The 15,264-nt window shown below is 37.9% G+C and overlaps 1 protein-coding gene across 7 annotated transcripts in view; it reads left to right on the forward strand.

The window, feature by feature from the left end:
* Positions 1–15,264, forward strand: part of LOC131681617 (myosin-2 heavy chain) — a 38,258-nt gene that overhangs the window by 15,866 nt on the left and 7,128 nt on the right. For 5 of the 7 annotated variants that reach the window (XM_058962518.1, XM_058962522.1, XM_058962520.1 and 2 more), the window contains 5 exons: positions 10,587–10,789; positions 10,869–11,091; positions 11,143–11,372; positions 11,433–12,868; positions 13,148–13,604. In XM_058962518.1, coding sequence (XP_058818501.1) covers positions 10,608–10,789; positions 10,869–11,091; positions 11,143–11,372; positions 11,433–12,868; positions 13,148–13,604 — 2,528 coding nt within the window. In that variant the 5' untranslated portion in view covers positions 10,587–10,607. The remainder of the gene's footprint in view (positions 1–10,586; positions 10,790–10,868; positions 11,092–11,142; positions 11,373–11,432; positions 12,869–13,147; positions 13,605–15,264) is intronic. The other 2 variants (XM_058962523.1, XM_058962524.1) reach the window with 2 other exon arrangements.

Genomic DNA, 15,264 nt, shown 5'->3' on the forward strand with positions numbered 1-15,264 from the left:
GCCTCCGTGCCATAGTTTAGAGAAATGAGAAAGGCACAATTGCACCGCTAGGTGGATTAAAACAGGTTTTTATTTTGGGAATGCGTAAAGTTGAGACGAAAACGTAATATGATTAATAATGAGAATAATACTTTCCGAAATTAGACGGAAATTTTTGGAAAAATGCGTTTTCCGCTTGACTCTAGCAGGTTTTGATCGATTTTTATGAGCATTTGATTTTTCTTGTATTATCAATCATATGTATAAGTAAAATAATAATCATATGTATAGGTAAAATAAACATACGTTACTATGTTTCAATTTCCGCAAGGTTCTACTGTATCGATTTTGTTGGCTATTTTCGGCAAATTTAAGACTAAGAGAAACGAAAGCAATGAAATTGAAAGACTGATACGTATTCTAGAGCGAATCATTTATAAACTTAGAACGGAAAACTAGGACTAGGCAGGCTCATATGGACATGATCGAAAGGAAATTCGAAGAGTCCTTTGCCTTCTGCTAAATAGGAGTCGGCATTGCACCCAAGTCTACCGCATGGTCTTTGATAGAACATAACTCATTATCATACAGCCGACGCCAACATATGTTTAGGTAAAATAAACAATAATTTAAGGTCAAGAGCACATTGTTTCGAAACCGCTAATTTTGGAGGTATAGTATTTTCGAAGAATTTAACAACGTAAAACAATAATTTTGGCGGTCAATCCCAGAGTTAATGCCTTCAGTAAAGTTTACGAGAATGCTATTGAAAACAACTTTCTTGAAGACATGAAGGCTCCATATGTTCAGGATTTAGGCTTCTATTATTATTTTACTGTTTATGATAAATCTCTTCCGCTGTCTATAAACAATAAAATTTACATTTTATTTAAAGCTTGAGTTCACGAAGCTCACGATAAAAATTTATTTTAGAAAAAAATATATTTAAGAACGTTTCAAAAATATTTTATAACTCGATATACTCTCTACACGTAGTTTTCGTGCCTTCATCAAAGTTCTTTTAAAAGATAGTCTCAACAAATTCGCTTAAGACACAAAGACAGCACCTATTTTTGAAAATATAATTCTCCATAATTTTAAAGCTTCAAAGATGGCGGTTTCGGAATTATGCCATTTTGGCAGTGAGTTCGATTTTCATCAAACCACAACAAACCCGAATTTCTGGCTACGCCGCTACCCCTATGTAAGTCGAAACAAAGTCGTTCTACACTCTTCTACAATAAACTTTTTCGAATACTGTCTATCTTTTATAATGTAGTGAAGACCCTATTTGATCAGCCCCCGATGTGTCAGCCTCATATGAAAATATGTTTTATGGGCTCTAGCAGACCAACAAGTCTGAATTGGAGTAAATCCTTTATTGAGAATATTTTCCTCATCTCAAAGATGCAAATATGCAAAAAATAGTTAATCTACTTCAAATTTTACACTGGAAGACCACTTTAGGGAAATTTATATTAAATATTCAGAAATAGTTATGAGACTACATCAAGGGACTAAAGAAGAATATTTTAACAGCTTCAATTTATTAAAAAGAAAGAAAAAAAATGACCTGATTTATTCAATGTCCCCATTTTGTCAGCTTAAAATACACCATAGGGCTTATAAAAACAAGTCTTTATTGTATTTATTATTCACTGTGTCCCACATTAATAGGTACATCCCTTTTTTGAGGACATTTTTTTCAATTGCATCGAACTACACCAAACTTTTGGTAGTTTATCGACTTCTTCCAAAATTTGGTGAACCTTTTCCCGATCGTGCGATATTTTATGTTAAAATGGTATCCTAAATTAATTGGTATACTTAAGGGTTTAAGGGATTAAGAAAATACAGGAATTTTCAGCATTTTCTCTACACAACATTACAAAAGCTTATTAAACAAACTCTCCCTATTAAGGTTATGAGAATTATAAAATATTTGAAAATTTTTCATTGAATTATTTCTTAATAAACGGAGTAGTGACCGTCACTCCACAAGGCAGTTCACTTGTCATGGCTTGCAGTGAGCACGATCTCTCGAATTGCTGAACTGAAAATTACAGAATAGAAATTACACACCTAGAAAAAATCGGGTAAATTTACGTCTCGTGACCCTGACATATACGAGCAGCAAAAAGAGCGTAGCTTTACGTTTGATTTTAATTTTACATGACATTTCGTAAATCATGTAAATTTACTCTATATATAGCGTTTGTTCTGAATAGCAGTAAGGGTAATTTTATGTCATTGCGCATGTAAAGCATATGTTTCATATAAAATTAAACGGAACACAGTTATATTTCGTCATTTCGTGAATTACGGTTTGTTGAATTCTGCCATACCTGCGATTACGTCAATGATTTTTTTTTCGAGAGTGGTCCTACTGGAGCTGTAGACGAGACAGACAATGGTACCCACCGGAACACTGCTTTAGGCCAATTGTAGCGGGCCGTGAATCTAAATGTGATATTCATTGTACGGTTCAGGTCAGGTGCGGGCGTAGCAGAGGGGGAACAACTTGACAGCTCCTATACAAATCGTTGAAACCACTTTTTTGGGTCTAAAATGGCGGATCAATCTTTATTCAAGAGCAATTTCTAAAAAAGCGTAAACTTGTTCACAGTGAAATTTATTTTGTTCATTTTTATTTTTACTTTCGATAATTCATTTTTGAAGACTTTTGGGCGTGTGGTGTTGTTGTATTATAAAAATAATGCACCTTATTCCGAGGCATTATTTTTAAATGATTCATGATTTTTTGGAATCATCAGCATACAAACAAGCGGTGCTTATACTAGTTAGTGAGCACCTTCATTTAGTCTTAATATATTAGGTAGTAATATTTGTATTGCAATGTAAACAACACACACAATGATACTGGACTGTTTTTCTTCTTCTCCGATAAAAAATGAACTGTTCTCACTTCTGAATTTCGTGGAAACCTTTGCACTGTACATGTCGCAGCACCTATCAGTTAGATGCTATGCTGTCAGAAATAAACAATCGAGGTCAATCCTGCCTTTGTCAAATGCGAAATGAAAAATGATAATCACAAAACTAAATGTTTTTAAAGATTAACGACAAACTTTCGAGAATTGTCATATGCGAAAGATATTTCAAGGATAATGGGAGTGGAAAAAGCTTACACTAGAAGCGCACTCAAAATAAATCATGCATTTTATATTTTACATTCGGCAGGATTTGTAATCCTTAACTTGTTTGGATTTATATTAAATTATTACGCTGTTTTGAAATAATCATCTTGATTACCTCTTCCGAATGTAAATGATGAAAACAAATTCGTAAAAGACGTCACGAAATTATTTTCTCGGATAGAAATTTACAGTATCGCAATTAGTGGACGGCGTTCTATGGTGGCGACATCATTGGAAACGCGGTGGTTTCAAGCGACTTAGGCTAAACGTCAAGTTGCGGGCGGGTTGGGGTGTAGGGACTTCGCGATCGCGTGTATCATCGTGAAGGACTCGAGCATTTGTACGTTAACGTATTCGATCGCGTGTGCGTTTGTATGCCGCGTGCGCTAACGTGTATGTAACATCGCGTGTATAAATTTTATATTAAAACCGTATGCCTTTCGCATATTCGCGTGTGTTCTGGAATGATCAATCCGCGCGCGATCATGAATCTGATACTTAATTTTTCGTGTACGGTTCAGATTGAAGAAGAAAGAAGGTTCTGCCATATCACTAGTGTTCCCAGTCATGTCGCCTTGGAACGTGTTGTCTAGTGGATATGAGCTTTATTTTTTGATTGGTATAACTGAATGTATGGACCTAAGTTGCTAGAATGGAGGGTAAAGATTTCCAGTCACTTCGTAAGTACTAAAACGTTCACGTTATTACCGGAGCGTTAACCAGTTTGCGCGATCCCGGGCGTAGATGATCGCGAAGGGCTTAAGCCTTCGTATGTTGAAGTGTTTGTCGTGTGTGCTCACGTGTATAAATTCGATTTTGTAACCCAGTGGCCATTCACATATTCGCGTGTGTTCTTGGATGACCACGCAGACCGTCATTCTGATACTTAGTTTTCGGTGTACGAACATTCTGACAGGGAGTTAGTTACCCCATATCACTAGAGTTCCTGGTCATGTCGAGTTATTTTTTTCTTAATTTTTCAATTTTATTTTTTTTTGTTAATTGACATGGACGGTTGGTACCGAGGATAGAGACTTCCGGACGTGCCCGTTTCATGATCGCGCGAGCGCGGGAATTTATAGGTTGACGCTTGCGATCGCGTTTGTAAGTTAATGAGTGCTGAGACGTACACCTTATCACCGGGGTGTTGTCATGTTTGCGAGATCGTGGGCGAGGTTGCCTGGATAATCACGTATGTATGCTGACGTGATTTTGTAATATATTTGCACGTGTTCTTGAATGGTCGCGCGAACCGTGAGTCTGATATTAAATTTTCGGTGTACGGTTCAGATTCTAGCAGAGAGTGGGTTCCCTTATATCGGTAAGGTTCACGGTCATGTCGCCATGAGACGTGTTGTATAATAGGTATGAGCATATTTTCTTAATTGGTCCAGCTGAAGGCATGAACCTAGGCTCCTACGATCGCGAACAGACTTCCGGACGTGACCGATTCGTGATCGCGTGCGCGAGGGCATTTTTATAGGTTCCCGCTTGAGAATTTATGAGTGTTAAGATGTTTACTATCACCAAGGTGTAATCATGTTTGCGAGATCGCGGGCGTAGGTGTGCGTGGGTGTTCGCAAAGAGCTTAAGTGTTTGTATGTTAAAGTGTTTTTCGCGTGTGCTAGCGTGTATGTGACTTCGCGTGTATACACTGGATTCTGTGACCGTGGTACCATTCACATATTGGCGTGTGGTCCTGATCGATGCGTGAATCTGATACTAAATTGCAGTGTGCAATTCCGATGCTAGAAGGGAGTGAGTATCAACTGTAGTTCCCGCTCATATCGCCATGGAACGTGTTATCTGGTGGACATGAGCGTCATCTTTGACTGACCCAGCTGAAGCTGAAGGATCTAGAATGGCAGTATAAGAATCGAAAAGAACAGATCAAAGACAATAGATGAGAGATGTAATAGATTAGACGACAGGTACAATATACAGCTGAAGTTATGATAATCACATGACAAATATACAATAGTACTTCAAACACTACTAATACTTGGATAACCAACCACCACACATAGCACATGCTTTCTCAATTTTTTATTTGTTAAGTGGTTGACTTTTGGTTGTGAGCTGGTAACGAGAGGAAAAGTATAGAACAGAGTATTGTAATCAACATCTTGAAGCGGGCTTCTTATATAAATCAAATCCTGAGTAGTCATAATGATTAGTGGATTATTAACATGAGAATTAATTAACCTCTAGTAGTAGAACTTGACGCAAATAGAAACTAAAAAGAGCTAAGGTTCTAATATTTAGATAACTCTATTGCATCTTTTGTGGCTTGATGATTTTTACAATACCGTCAATCCCATCAACCTGCGAGAGGGAATTACGTCAATGATAATGATTGTTTGGTGTGTAGTTTTTAGTATTCTTGCAGATTTAAACCACCGAAAATCCCGCAAATGGCTCTGAATGAGGCCCGCTGGTACCCTAAGACGATTTAGCTAGGTTTTCAGAACAGCATGCACCCAGTGCACTAGCGCGGGTGATGGAAGTCTATCGAAGATTTTCGTGAAAAAAAAGTTCCGGTAATGATGATCTCCCCCTGATAATATTTGAGAGTTCTGTAATATGTTCTTCGACATTATGTTAGCAATAAAAATTCAAATCAAAGATGCTACTGGAAAGCCACTTTTAGAAAAAGTCGATATCGAACTAAAGTTTGAACTATGCGCGCATGAACTTCAGAGGTAGCATGATATAATTTCAATTCTTAGTTGTAATTTCAATTCTTAGTTCTCAGTTGCGTTGAAAATTTGAATAAACGCTATTGATAGTATGAATTTCAAATTGACACAAAAAAAAATTAGATTTTTTGACCCAGCACAACAAATAGGGTTACTGTGCCCTAATTCATCTTAGCACTTCTATTCATCCTACCCATTTGAACACATTAGTTAGAGCAGTGTCTGCTATCTCTATTCAACGCATTAGCTCAAATGGTAGGATGAATAAGGGTGCGTTGTACTCAACTTTTCGCTTCGCACTAACGCGAGTATTTTACATTTTCCAAGCCAGATTTTTTATTGATCTGCTTCTTAAGAACGAAGCAAAGATGTTGATACCTATTTAAGCGCAATCCAATCAGTGTAAGCCGAGTTATCGGCAAAATAGTGTGACATCATTACTAATGAGATGAATAAGGGCACGTCTACCCTATAGCCCTTTTAGGAAAATTAAATTTCCCCTACACAATGCATTGCTTGAAGAACTTAGATATGTTATTATTAGAACAGTAGCAATAATCCGTTTGTCCGTTTATTTTAATGACCATTTTTGCGCTTTTCCATTGATTTGGTTTAGCTTTTGTGATTTCTAGCACTGACGTTCTTCTATGCTGATTTGAGCGTTTCTCTGTTACCCAAAACATCGTGAAACATCCAGTTCAAAATGTTCTCAGTCGATATATAATCCAAAGAGTGTGGTAACAGTTATAATAAATGTCTCATTACACTGTTAGGTCGATTAGAAGCGTTTTTAAAATTTGAATTGATTTTTCCGTATCACACCGGTAGCTTTGTAATAAAATTAATTTGGAGTAAGCTTAACAGTTATGTGTCCAACAAAAAAAACACCTTTAACAGGCCAACGAGGGTACCCGGGTACCCACAAATTGAAATGCTCATAACTATGGCTTCCTTTAACCGATTTGGACACTTTTAGATGTTTTGGATTCAGGAACTCGTCTACTTTTTGATTCTGTACAGTAGAACCGGAATAATGGATCTGGTTTTTGGTAATCCGGATTTTCCGGAGTAGTGTTCCAGTACAGGATATGATTTGTAAATTTTAATAATATCCTAGCAATATGAGTATCAACACTCTTCAAATTGTCTCGGAAGTCTGTTTTTTATTGTTGCGGGACCCTATGGCAATTTGAAAAATGGAATTGGAATGGAATGGCCACTCACGGCCCCACGGGAACCTGCTCCGGAATATCCGTTCCGGGGTCAAATCACCAAATGGTTCCAAAACCACGAGATACAGCCTAATGATGCAATTCCAAGAATTTTGATACCCATATTGCTAGTATTCCATTGAAGTTCGCAAATAGTACCCCAGCACTGGAACCTGCTTCCGGAAACCCGGATTCCCGGGAACCGAATGAAGTAACCCGAATCATTTTTACCAAGTCCAAAAGTGGAAGAGTTCCTGAATCCAAAACGGCCAAAAGTATCGAAATCGGTTGGATATTACCTTAGTTATGGGCATTTTAGTTTTGTGAGTACCCGGGTACCCACGTCGGCCTGTTACGTAGTAAAAAAATTCAGGAGCCCCTCCTCACTCCCACCCTTACTATATCAACAATATTATTAACCCAAAAGCTTGACTTAGTGAAGTTCTAAGATGTCACAAAATTTCAATTTCCAGCTATGGATAAAACATAGGAATTTAATTAATTGAAACTTAAAAAGGTACCCGGGTACCGCGTCGGACACACAACGGTTAAATGCCATTTTATTGCTTACATATTATACAAAGATATTAGCTTTCGAAGCAGATTTATTAAATGAATGGCTCGCCTGATAAAAGGGGGGGGGGGGGGGGAATTGACCATTTTTGCGTTGTCCCTAACGCTTTGTCTTTTCATTTTAGATCAAAGTTTTCAGGTGTGCGACCTCAAGTAGAAATATGAATGCCGTTCGAATAGTCATTTTAATAATTATTCTTCCGCGTGGCGTTCCATAAAAGGATAAACCCGCGTGGAATATAATAGAGGCCCATTCATCTATAGACAATATGATCTTAGCAAAATGTACAAAGTCATTCGCGATCAATTTCCGAGAATTCGAAACGAGCAAATTGAACTCCGAACAGCCGGCCGTCGGGCGTATTGCTTCTTATTAACACTTCAATAATCATTTTCAAAGTATGCAGTACAAAGAAAGCGTACAAAAAGTATAAAAGATATCCCTAATGAATGTGAAGAAATTCACTACGAAAGGTTAATGACAAGTTGACATCTCCACTCTCCTTATCATACACGTTTCCATAATTGGGTTAAATACCAAATTTCAAACGACATGTTTATTATGCGTAATAAATATAATAAATATGATCCTGATCCATCGGCGGTTCAGAAGAAGAATGGATGGCAGAAGAGCAATACTAGCAAAGACCGACTACCATATGAGCGGTTTATGCTCGAAAGAGTGACGCAGAGTACTGCACTGGATGATTTTGAAGAAAGGGCCAAGAGTGCGATTTTACGAAGTTTTAGCTTCCGATGGCCCTACATTTTCTGACAGAGTGAAGTTCAAGAATGATGAAATTTTTCCCGCTGTTTAAGAAAGCAAAAGTAGTACAAAGCTTGTGTCAGACCTTCATGAGACCTGAAGAAATCACTTTTAGAGGAATTCGTCAATGTAGATTTGTCGGTGGACGGTTCCAGATTTAATAAAAAAAACTTGGCTTATTTTGACACATCTACAGATCTCTTGCCACACAAAAAACTTTTTGTGTAATTCGACAGCTTCAGCTTGGACCAATTCAAAAAAAAATCCTACTTGAATGTTTCCTTTTTTTAAATACGGCTTTAAAGCCAAGGTTTTGAAAGTTATACCTTGGCGTGGAAGAGCCAGTATATTAATATAAGCTGTTACTTAGTGTAGAATTAGATTTCATCCTTTACGGCTATAGTGCAACCGCCAGCAGAGACCTAAAACGTTGGTATACAATCGGGAATAGCGAATCAGAAAAGGTGACTATATGTCAGTGATTTACTCAATATAGAATGGATAGAGGCTGTGATGCAGAACCTTAAGGTCCGTCCAGGTTGTCATCGGTACAGATCAGTACCTTGACCTAGGAAGTCCAAGCATGTTGTTAGTTGCCTCTTACGACATGGGAGCAGGTTCCCAGTGGTTCTATTCTTGGCTGAAATAGCAGAAAAAAATTTAGCCCACCGGACACCACACGGCTTGTTTGACAATTCTATAGCAAAAAAAAACGTAAAATTTTAAAACTAGCAGCAGGTTAAGCGGGTGTTCTCTTAAGTTTAAAATAAATCCGCATCATATCATAAGCGTTACTGGACTCAAAATTATTTTTTCCCGAATTATCCAGTCTGAGTATCCGTACTGCTCTAAGTATTTGTAACATCTCTAAGCCAGCGGTTTCCAACCTTTTTCGTACCACGGACCCCTTAGAAATCGCCATGGGTTGCTGCGGACCCCCACGGTACATCAATTTTGTATGCTATCAATATGTTATTTTCAGTTTGTTAGGAAACAAGACATAAAATTTCAATCTGCGGTCGGAAAATATATTTTTCTTCGCGGACCCCCAGCAGCGGCTCCCAGGTTGAGAATCGTTCGAAATTATAAAACAAAACGCTATTGATCCTGTTAAGACAGACGTCTTCCGTCTAATTCCATTATAATAATAATAATGAAAAACAGTTGCTTTTCACCATCAAACAGATACTAGTATTTCAAATTATTACTCATAGTCTTCTTCAGTGTTCATAACAGTCTCACACTGAAGAAGACTATAAGTAATAGTTGAAATACTAGCATCTGATTGATGGTGAAAAGCAACTGTTTTCATTATTGTTATTATAATGTAGACTAAGTAGCCCAAAAAGTTTTGAATTTAATTTAGTCAAAAAATATAAAACATTGTTTTAGTTTCAAACTAGGTGCGGTTTAATTTTAAAATTGTCAAAATTTCAGATGTACACGGTATCAATACTATAATTTTTTTAAATAATGACATATGTTTGGCCATCAATCGATAGTATACCTAAGTTCATTACTCATTAGCACATTATTGAAATTTCATACTTCATGGGAGAACTGAATATTTTCTTTGGTGAGCGTCTGCTTCTTCATAACAGCACTCAATATAGGTTGCTAGCTGGATCAGCCCATTAATGTTATTTTTTCAGTTGATCGATTAATAGTTTTAAATAGATCATTTTCACATAGTTGCTAATTGTAATCGATTCATACCATAAGATAATTGATTAATTGAAATAATCGATTAGTTTCAAAGTATAGCATACTTTTTAAAATTAAATTTGAGCATTGTGCTGTGTGTATAATAATATTAAGGAGGAGGGTGTATATCAAATTGTAATGGGAGTAGCAGCCTAGAACGTGACGTAGTATGTTTCACTGAAGACTTTATAGTCTCCAGCTCTGAGATGATTAGTGTTGATAGATTAGAATTCATTTGCAAATTATATTGCACGCTCTTGAAAAATGCTACGTTTTTAATGTTACCACGGTCATGGCCTGTTCACAATGTTTTTTGCTGCGTTTCTTTCTAGTTTTCAAGATTCTATTTTTAATTTTATCGTCCATTAAAGTTGAAAAGTTTATAATTTAAACAAAAAATGTGTTTTAATCTTGACAAAAATTTTATACAAGAAGCTACATTTAAAACTGTAAAGAGCACCATAGATAACTGGTATATGTTTCTATCTAATTACAGAACTGCTAATTGATTCACGAGATGTCGCACCTATTTCCCAGTGCTAAGGGGGACCAGTTATGTCCCCTAGGTTTTCATCCCCAGGTTCGCTGGCCAACTCGTTGCAAACGATGCTTTCGTGACTATAAAGAGCACGGGAACAAACGAAATGGGGAAGACATTACAGCATCTACACCGGTCCTTTCTGGCTCGTCCCAATCGCGGTAAGTAGTTCGCAAAATTTTTAACTTGTTGCAAGCGGATTTTTAAGATGTTTCCTTCCCACATACCTAACTGGTAAAGTCGCGATGGTGGTAGTAGCACGAGTTTGGACAAACCGGTGCGGAGCTGGACTTCAACCCAAAATTTGTACCTACCTAGCAATGACCGACCCCCAGGCGTTCCACCACGACCAGCGTCTTGGGCATCGACACCCGATTTAGATGATGTTATGCAGAATATGAAGGCAGATTTCACTGTTAATTTGACCCTGCCACGGCGGAGACATACCACTACATTCGACAATGTAAGGTAACTTCACGTTGAAGAGTGTAGATCACATTTCACATTTTTACAGCTAGAGGAACTGGAAACGACTGTTATCCTGAAAAGACCTCCACTACCACCCATTCTGAAGGTAGAACCAAAAAAGGATGAAACCAAGAAAGATCTGGAAAAGGCCGAGGACCAAGGAGTTACAATCGAGAAGGGAGATTCCCTTGCTGAGCGAGTTCGTAAGATGAATTTGATGAAACGACAAGGTAGTTCGGAACGAGACAGCCGTGAAAGATCAGTACCACGAAAAGAGTAAGCCTTTACATTAAACTCAACTAATGTTATGAATCCATATCATACGTCTGATTTCAGTGACGAAGAACAAGTGCCGAAAGTTATTGTAAAATCACCTAAAGAAATCGAACCAGAAAAAGTAGAACGTAAGCGCCGTGTTAGACCCATTCCAGAAAGTTCTGCCAAAGATCCGCCTAGCAGACCTCAGCTAACTTTAAGTAAAACGACAATCACATCAACGAAGGCTCTCACAGGTTCTACATTGGCACCTGTAAAGGAGAGACAGAGTGCGAAACCAAGTACCAATGTAGAAGCTACGAAAGATTCAACAAAGGTAATTAGGCGTCGGCGTGTCGACACAGGTCCTTTCGACTCCCCATCAAAACCAGTTAGCACCCCAGCAACAATAGCACCACCGTTGATATCAAAGCCAGAATCTCTACACAACAGTAGTGATGACGTGAAGTTCTTGATTTCCATAAAGGATAACAAATCAAAATTAGACGAAGACCTCCATTCGATCACAACCGAAACAACTGAAACGACAATCGTAGATAATAGTGATAATCGTGAACTACAGGAAGAGATTGAAAGTCTGAGGCGAGAACTGGAGACTGTGAAAGCTCGCTGCGATCGAGCCGAACGCGAAAAAAGTGATATATTATTACGTCGATTAGCTTCCATGGACACTGGTTCGAATAAAACGGCAGCTTCAGAGGCACTGAAGCTACAGCAAAAAGTGAACGAGCAAAAGCAGCTTTTAGAAGATCTTCAAGATGAGAAGAAGTTTCTGGCTACGAAGGTGAAAGAACTAGAGTCTGATATAAAAATCCGCGGTGCGAAAAATGTCGAAGAACAGCTTAGACAAAAACTGGAACAGGCTGAAACTTTGTGTGAAGAATTGATGGACGAAAATGAGGAAATAAAGCGTGAGTTAAGAACCATGGAAACAGAAATTGAAGAAATGCACGATAACTTCCGTGAGGATCAAGCTGATGAATATGCTTCGCTGAAAAAGGAACTCGATCAGACTACTAAAAACTGTAGAATATTATCATTCAAACTAAAGAAATCAGATCGCAAAATCGAACAACTTGAAACAGAGAAGGCAGCATTGGGAGTAAACACCGATCTTGCAGTGAAAGTTAAACAACTGGAGGAGGAGCTGAGAGTCGCCAACGAAGTTTCCCGTCGATTGCAGTCGGAATTAGATCAAGCAGAATCGAGCCCGTCTACACCGACCAAAAAAACTCCAACGTTGGGTAAAATAGGTAAATCTACGTCGGCAGATAACAAAATCTCGCGTGCGTCCTTAACCCGTGGTGGGTCCCAAGAAGACCCTGTGCAGTTACTTCGTGATCTTCAAGATTCCCTTGAACGAGAGGCTGACTTGCGTGAACAGCTTAAGTACGCCGAAGAAGAAGCGGAAAATCTTAGACGAAAATCATCTAGGGTGGAAGACGACAACGAATCCCTTTTGATGCAACTGAAAAAGATGGCTACGAAGGCGAGAAGTACTGATCAACCGAAAATCGAGTGTTGTTTCATAATAAAAATACTAAAAACTACTAACTGTTAGTTTTAATCTATGCTAACAATCTAATAGGTCTAATCCAGTCAAACGCACAAATTCGATGGAACCGAATGCGTAATTTGATCCTAAAAATTTAGGAAAGCTCCATAAGAACTGGCAGCGCCATAGTTTTCCATTCTATTGTTTCTATCGTAATTGGTGCGCAAGTAGAATAGTAACAAACCCTTGGTTTTACTTTTTTCTTTAATTGCATCTTCAGCAAAAAGTTTCTTCAATACAGGTAGAAAACTCAGCCCAAGTCCACCGAATCGTCGTCTAACGGCGGAAGGTCCGCTGGAAAAGGACGAAGGAATCTCCGATGAAGATGACCCGGCAGAACTAAGATTGCAGCTTGAGTTAAACGAACAAGAAACTGCTGTACTGCGACGGAAAATTGAGGAATTAGAAAAAGAGAATAAGCGAAACCGGGAACATGTTAAAGAACTACAAGAGAGTTTAATATCGAAAACGAAGGAAATAGACAAACAAAGCAAATTTCCTTCGTTGCTTGGATCAAAAAGTAAAGATCCGCTGGATGGCAAAAAAATTAAAGTGATGGAGGATGAAATCAGTGAGTTGAGAAAGAAACTGATCGAAAAAGATCGGGAAGTTGAGCGCGTGCAAGCAGAACTAAGCCTCAATAAAACCAAGGGCGGAAAAGCGTTGACAAAGGCAAAGTTAGTATATGGTGATAGCTCGTTATGTTATGTAGGGAGTCATTAAGAATCTCTTCAGAGGTGGTAGAGGAACACATTAGGAGAAACAAAACATTCCACATATACTGACAACTCTTAACCGATACTAAATTCCATGCCCTATCCCTAAGAAGAAAATTAGGTAACCGTGTTTTCGTATTAGTTAGAGTTATTGAGCCTTTGCTGTCATTGACTTGTTTGTCCTTTGGCAAGCCCAAATACGTTGTAAATTCATTCTTTTGAAGTCATTAGACAGCTGATATTTCCTACTAAAAACAACAATTTTGATCATCTAGTCGAGGCAAATCAAGACGGAGGTTCTCCCTTAACATTTTTGTTTTGTCTCTAAGAACCAGTTACGCAAAATCCACGCATTTTTGCACGGTTCTCAAAAGGAATAAATATTGCCTACACTTCTTCAAAATTTGCAACGGTATTTATTCGAATATTCTTGGAAACTTCTCATGTACACTTGCATTTTTTATTAATAGACCAAACAAACCGTGCCATGTTACCTGAAAATGTTTCAGAGTTTTTGAAATGTTGCAACCCAAAATATTTTCGACAAACTGTTATAATTTTTGTATAAACGAATGTAATTTGAGAAAACAAATCACATTAGTTCTAAAAAGCGATCCGTCATAATGCAGATTAAAGGTGAATAAGAAAAATAATATGCATAACAATCTATTGGCGATGAAAATTCTGATTGTTTTCTTCTTACTGCACCGTCTAACCGTGCACCCACATGCTTCTCATTCGACTAGCGAACGATGAATGAAGCACGCAGCACAAAAATGCATGCGGGATTTTTATAAGTTCCCAATATTTGGCTAGATTTCTTAGATGCACCATATTAACGGCAAATTTCGGGTTTCCGCATCAGTTTCGAAAGTTTTTTTTTGTTATGCTTAAAAGTCATTCACAATCGAAATCTTAAAACAATATGGTCAATACTTTTCCAAATAATTGGCGCAAACATAATATAATTTCGTTCAGTACAATGAAAGTTCAAAAACTCCCTCCTATTTGTTCCGAAAATTTTAAAATTTTAAAAGCGGCTCTTTATTGAAAGGTAAGTCGTAGTAACGACAAAAGAATATGAACTCATACCGAAACTTGGATAAGATTCCCTAAAAGTTACTAGTAATGATTGCAGTCTTATAACAAATTCATGAATCTGGTAAACTGCAGCTGCTTTGATTACGCAGAAATCCATACACTTGGATCACATATTCAACGTCAACCAACTTCAGCCTATGAATGGTTTAGAGCAGTGATTTTCAACCAGAGGTGAACTCACCCCCAATTTTGAATTAGACGATTGTATGGGGTGAATTATGCAGGACAAATTTTAACTTCTTTTTTTATAACTATGTTTATTAAGGCCCAAATGCGGTAGCTTTTTTTGTACATTTCAGGTGTTAGGGGAGAATGGAAAGCCGTATTTAAGGACGGCCTTAGGAAGTAGGATACATTGTATAATAGACATTGTCATTGAGTGGTTGATCCTTGTGGCGGATATGCAGAGGCGAGGAGAGGGTCGATATTTCGGATAATTATTGGCACTCCGATGCTGCCATGCTGTTCTCTATATCATCTGATTGTTAGGTATGTCATGATAGACGGTTATCAAAGGAGG

Source organism: Topomyia yanbarensis, chromosome 2, assembly GCF_030247195.1.
Source record: "Topomyia yanbarensis strain Yona2022 chromosome 2, ASM3024719v1, whole genome shotgun sequence".
Classification (NCBI taxonomy): domain Eukaryota; kingdom Metazoa; phylum Arthropoda; class Insecta; order Diptera; family Culicidae; genus Topomyia; species Topomyia yanbarensis.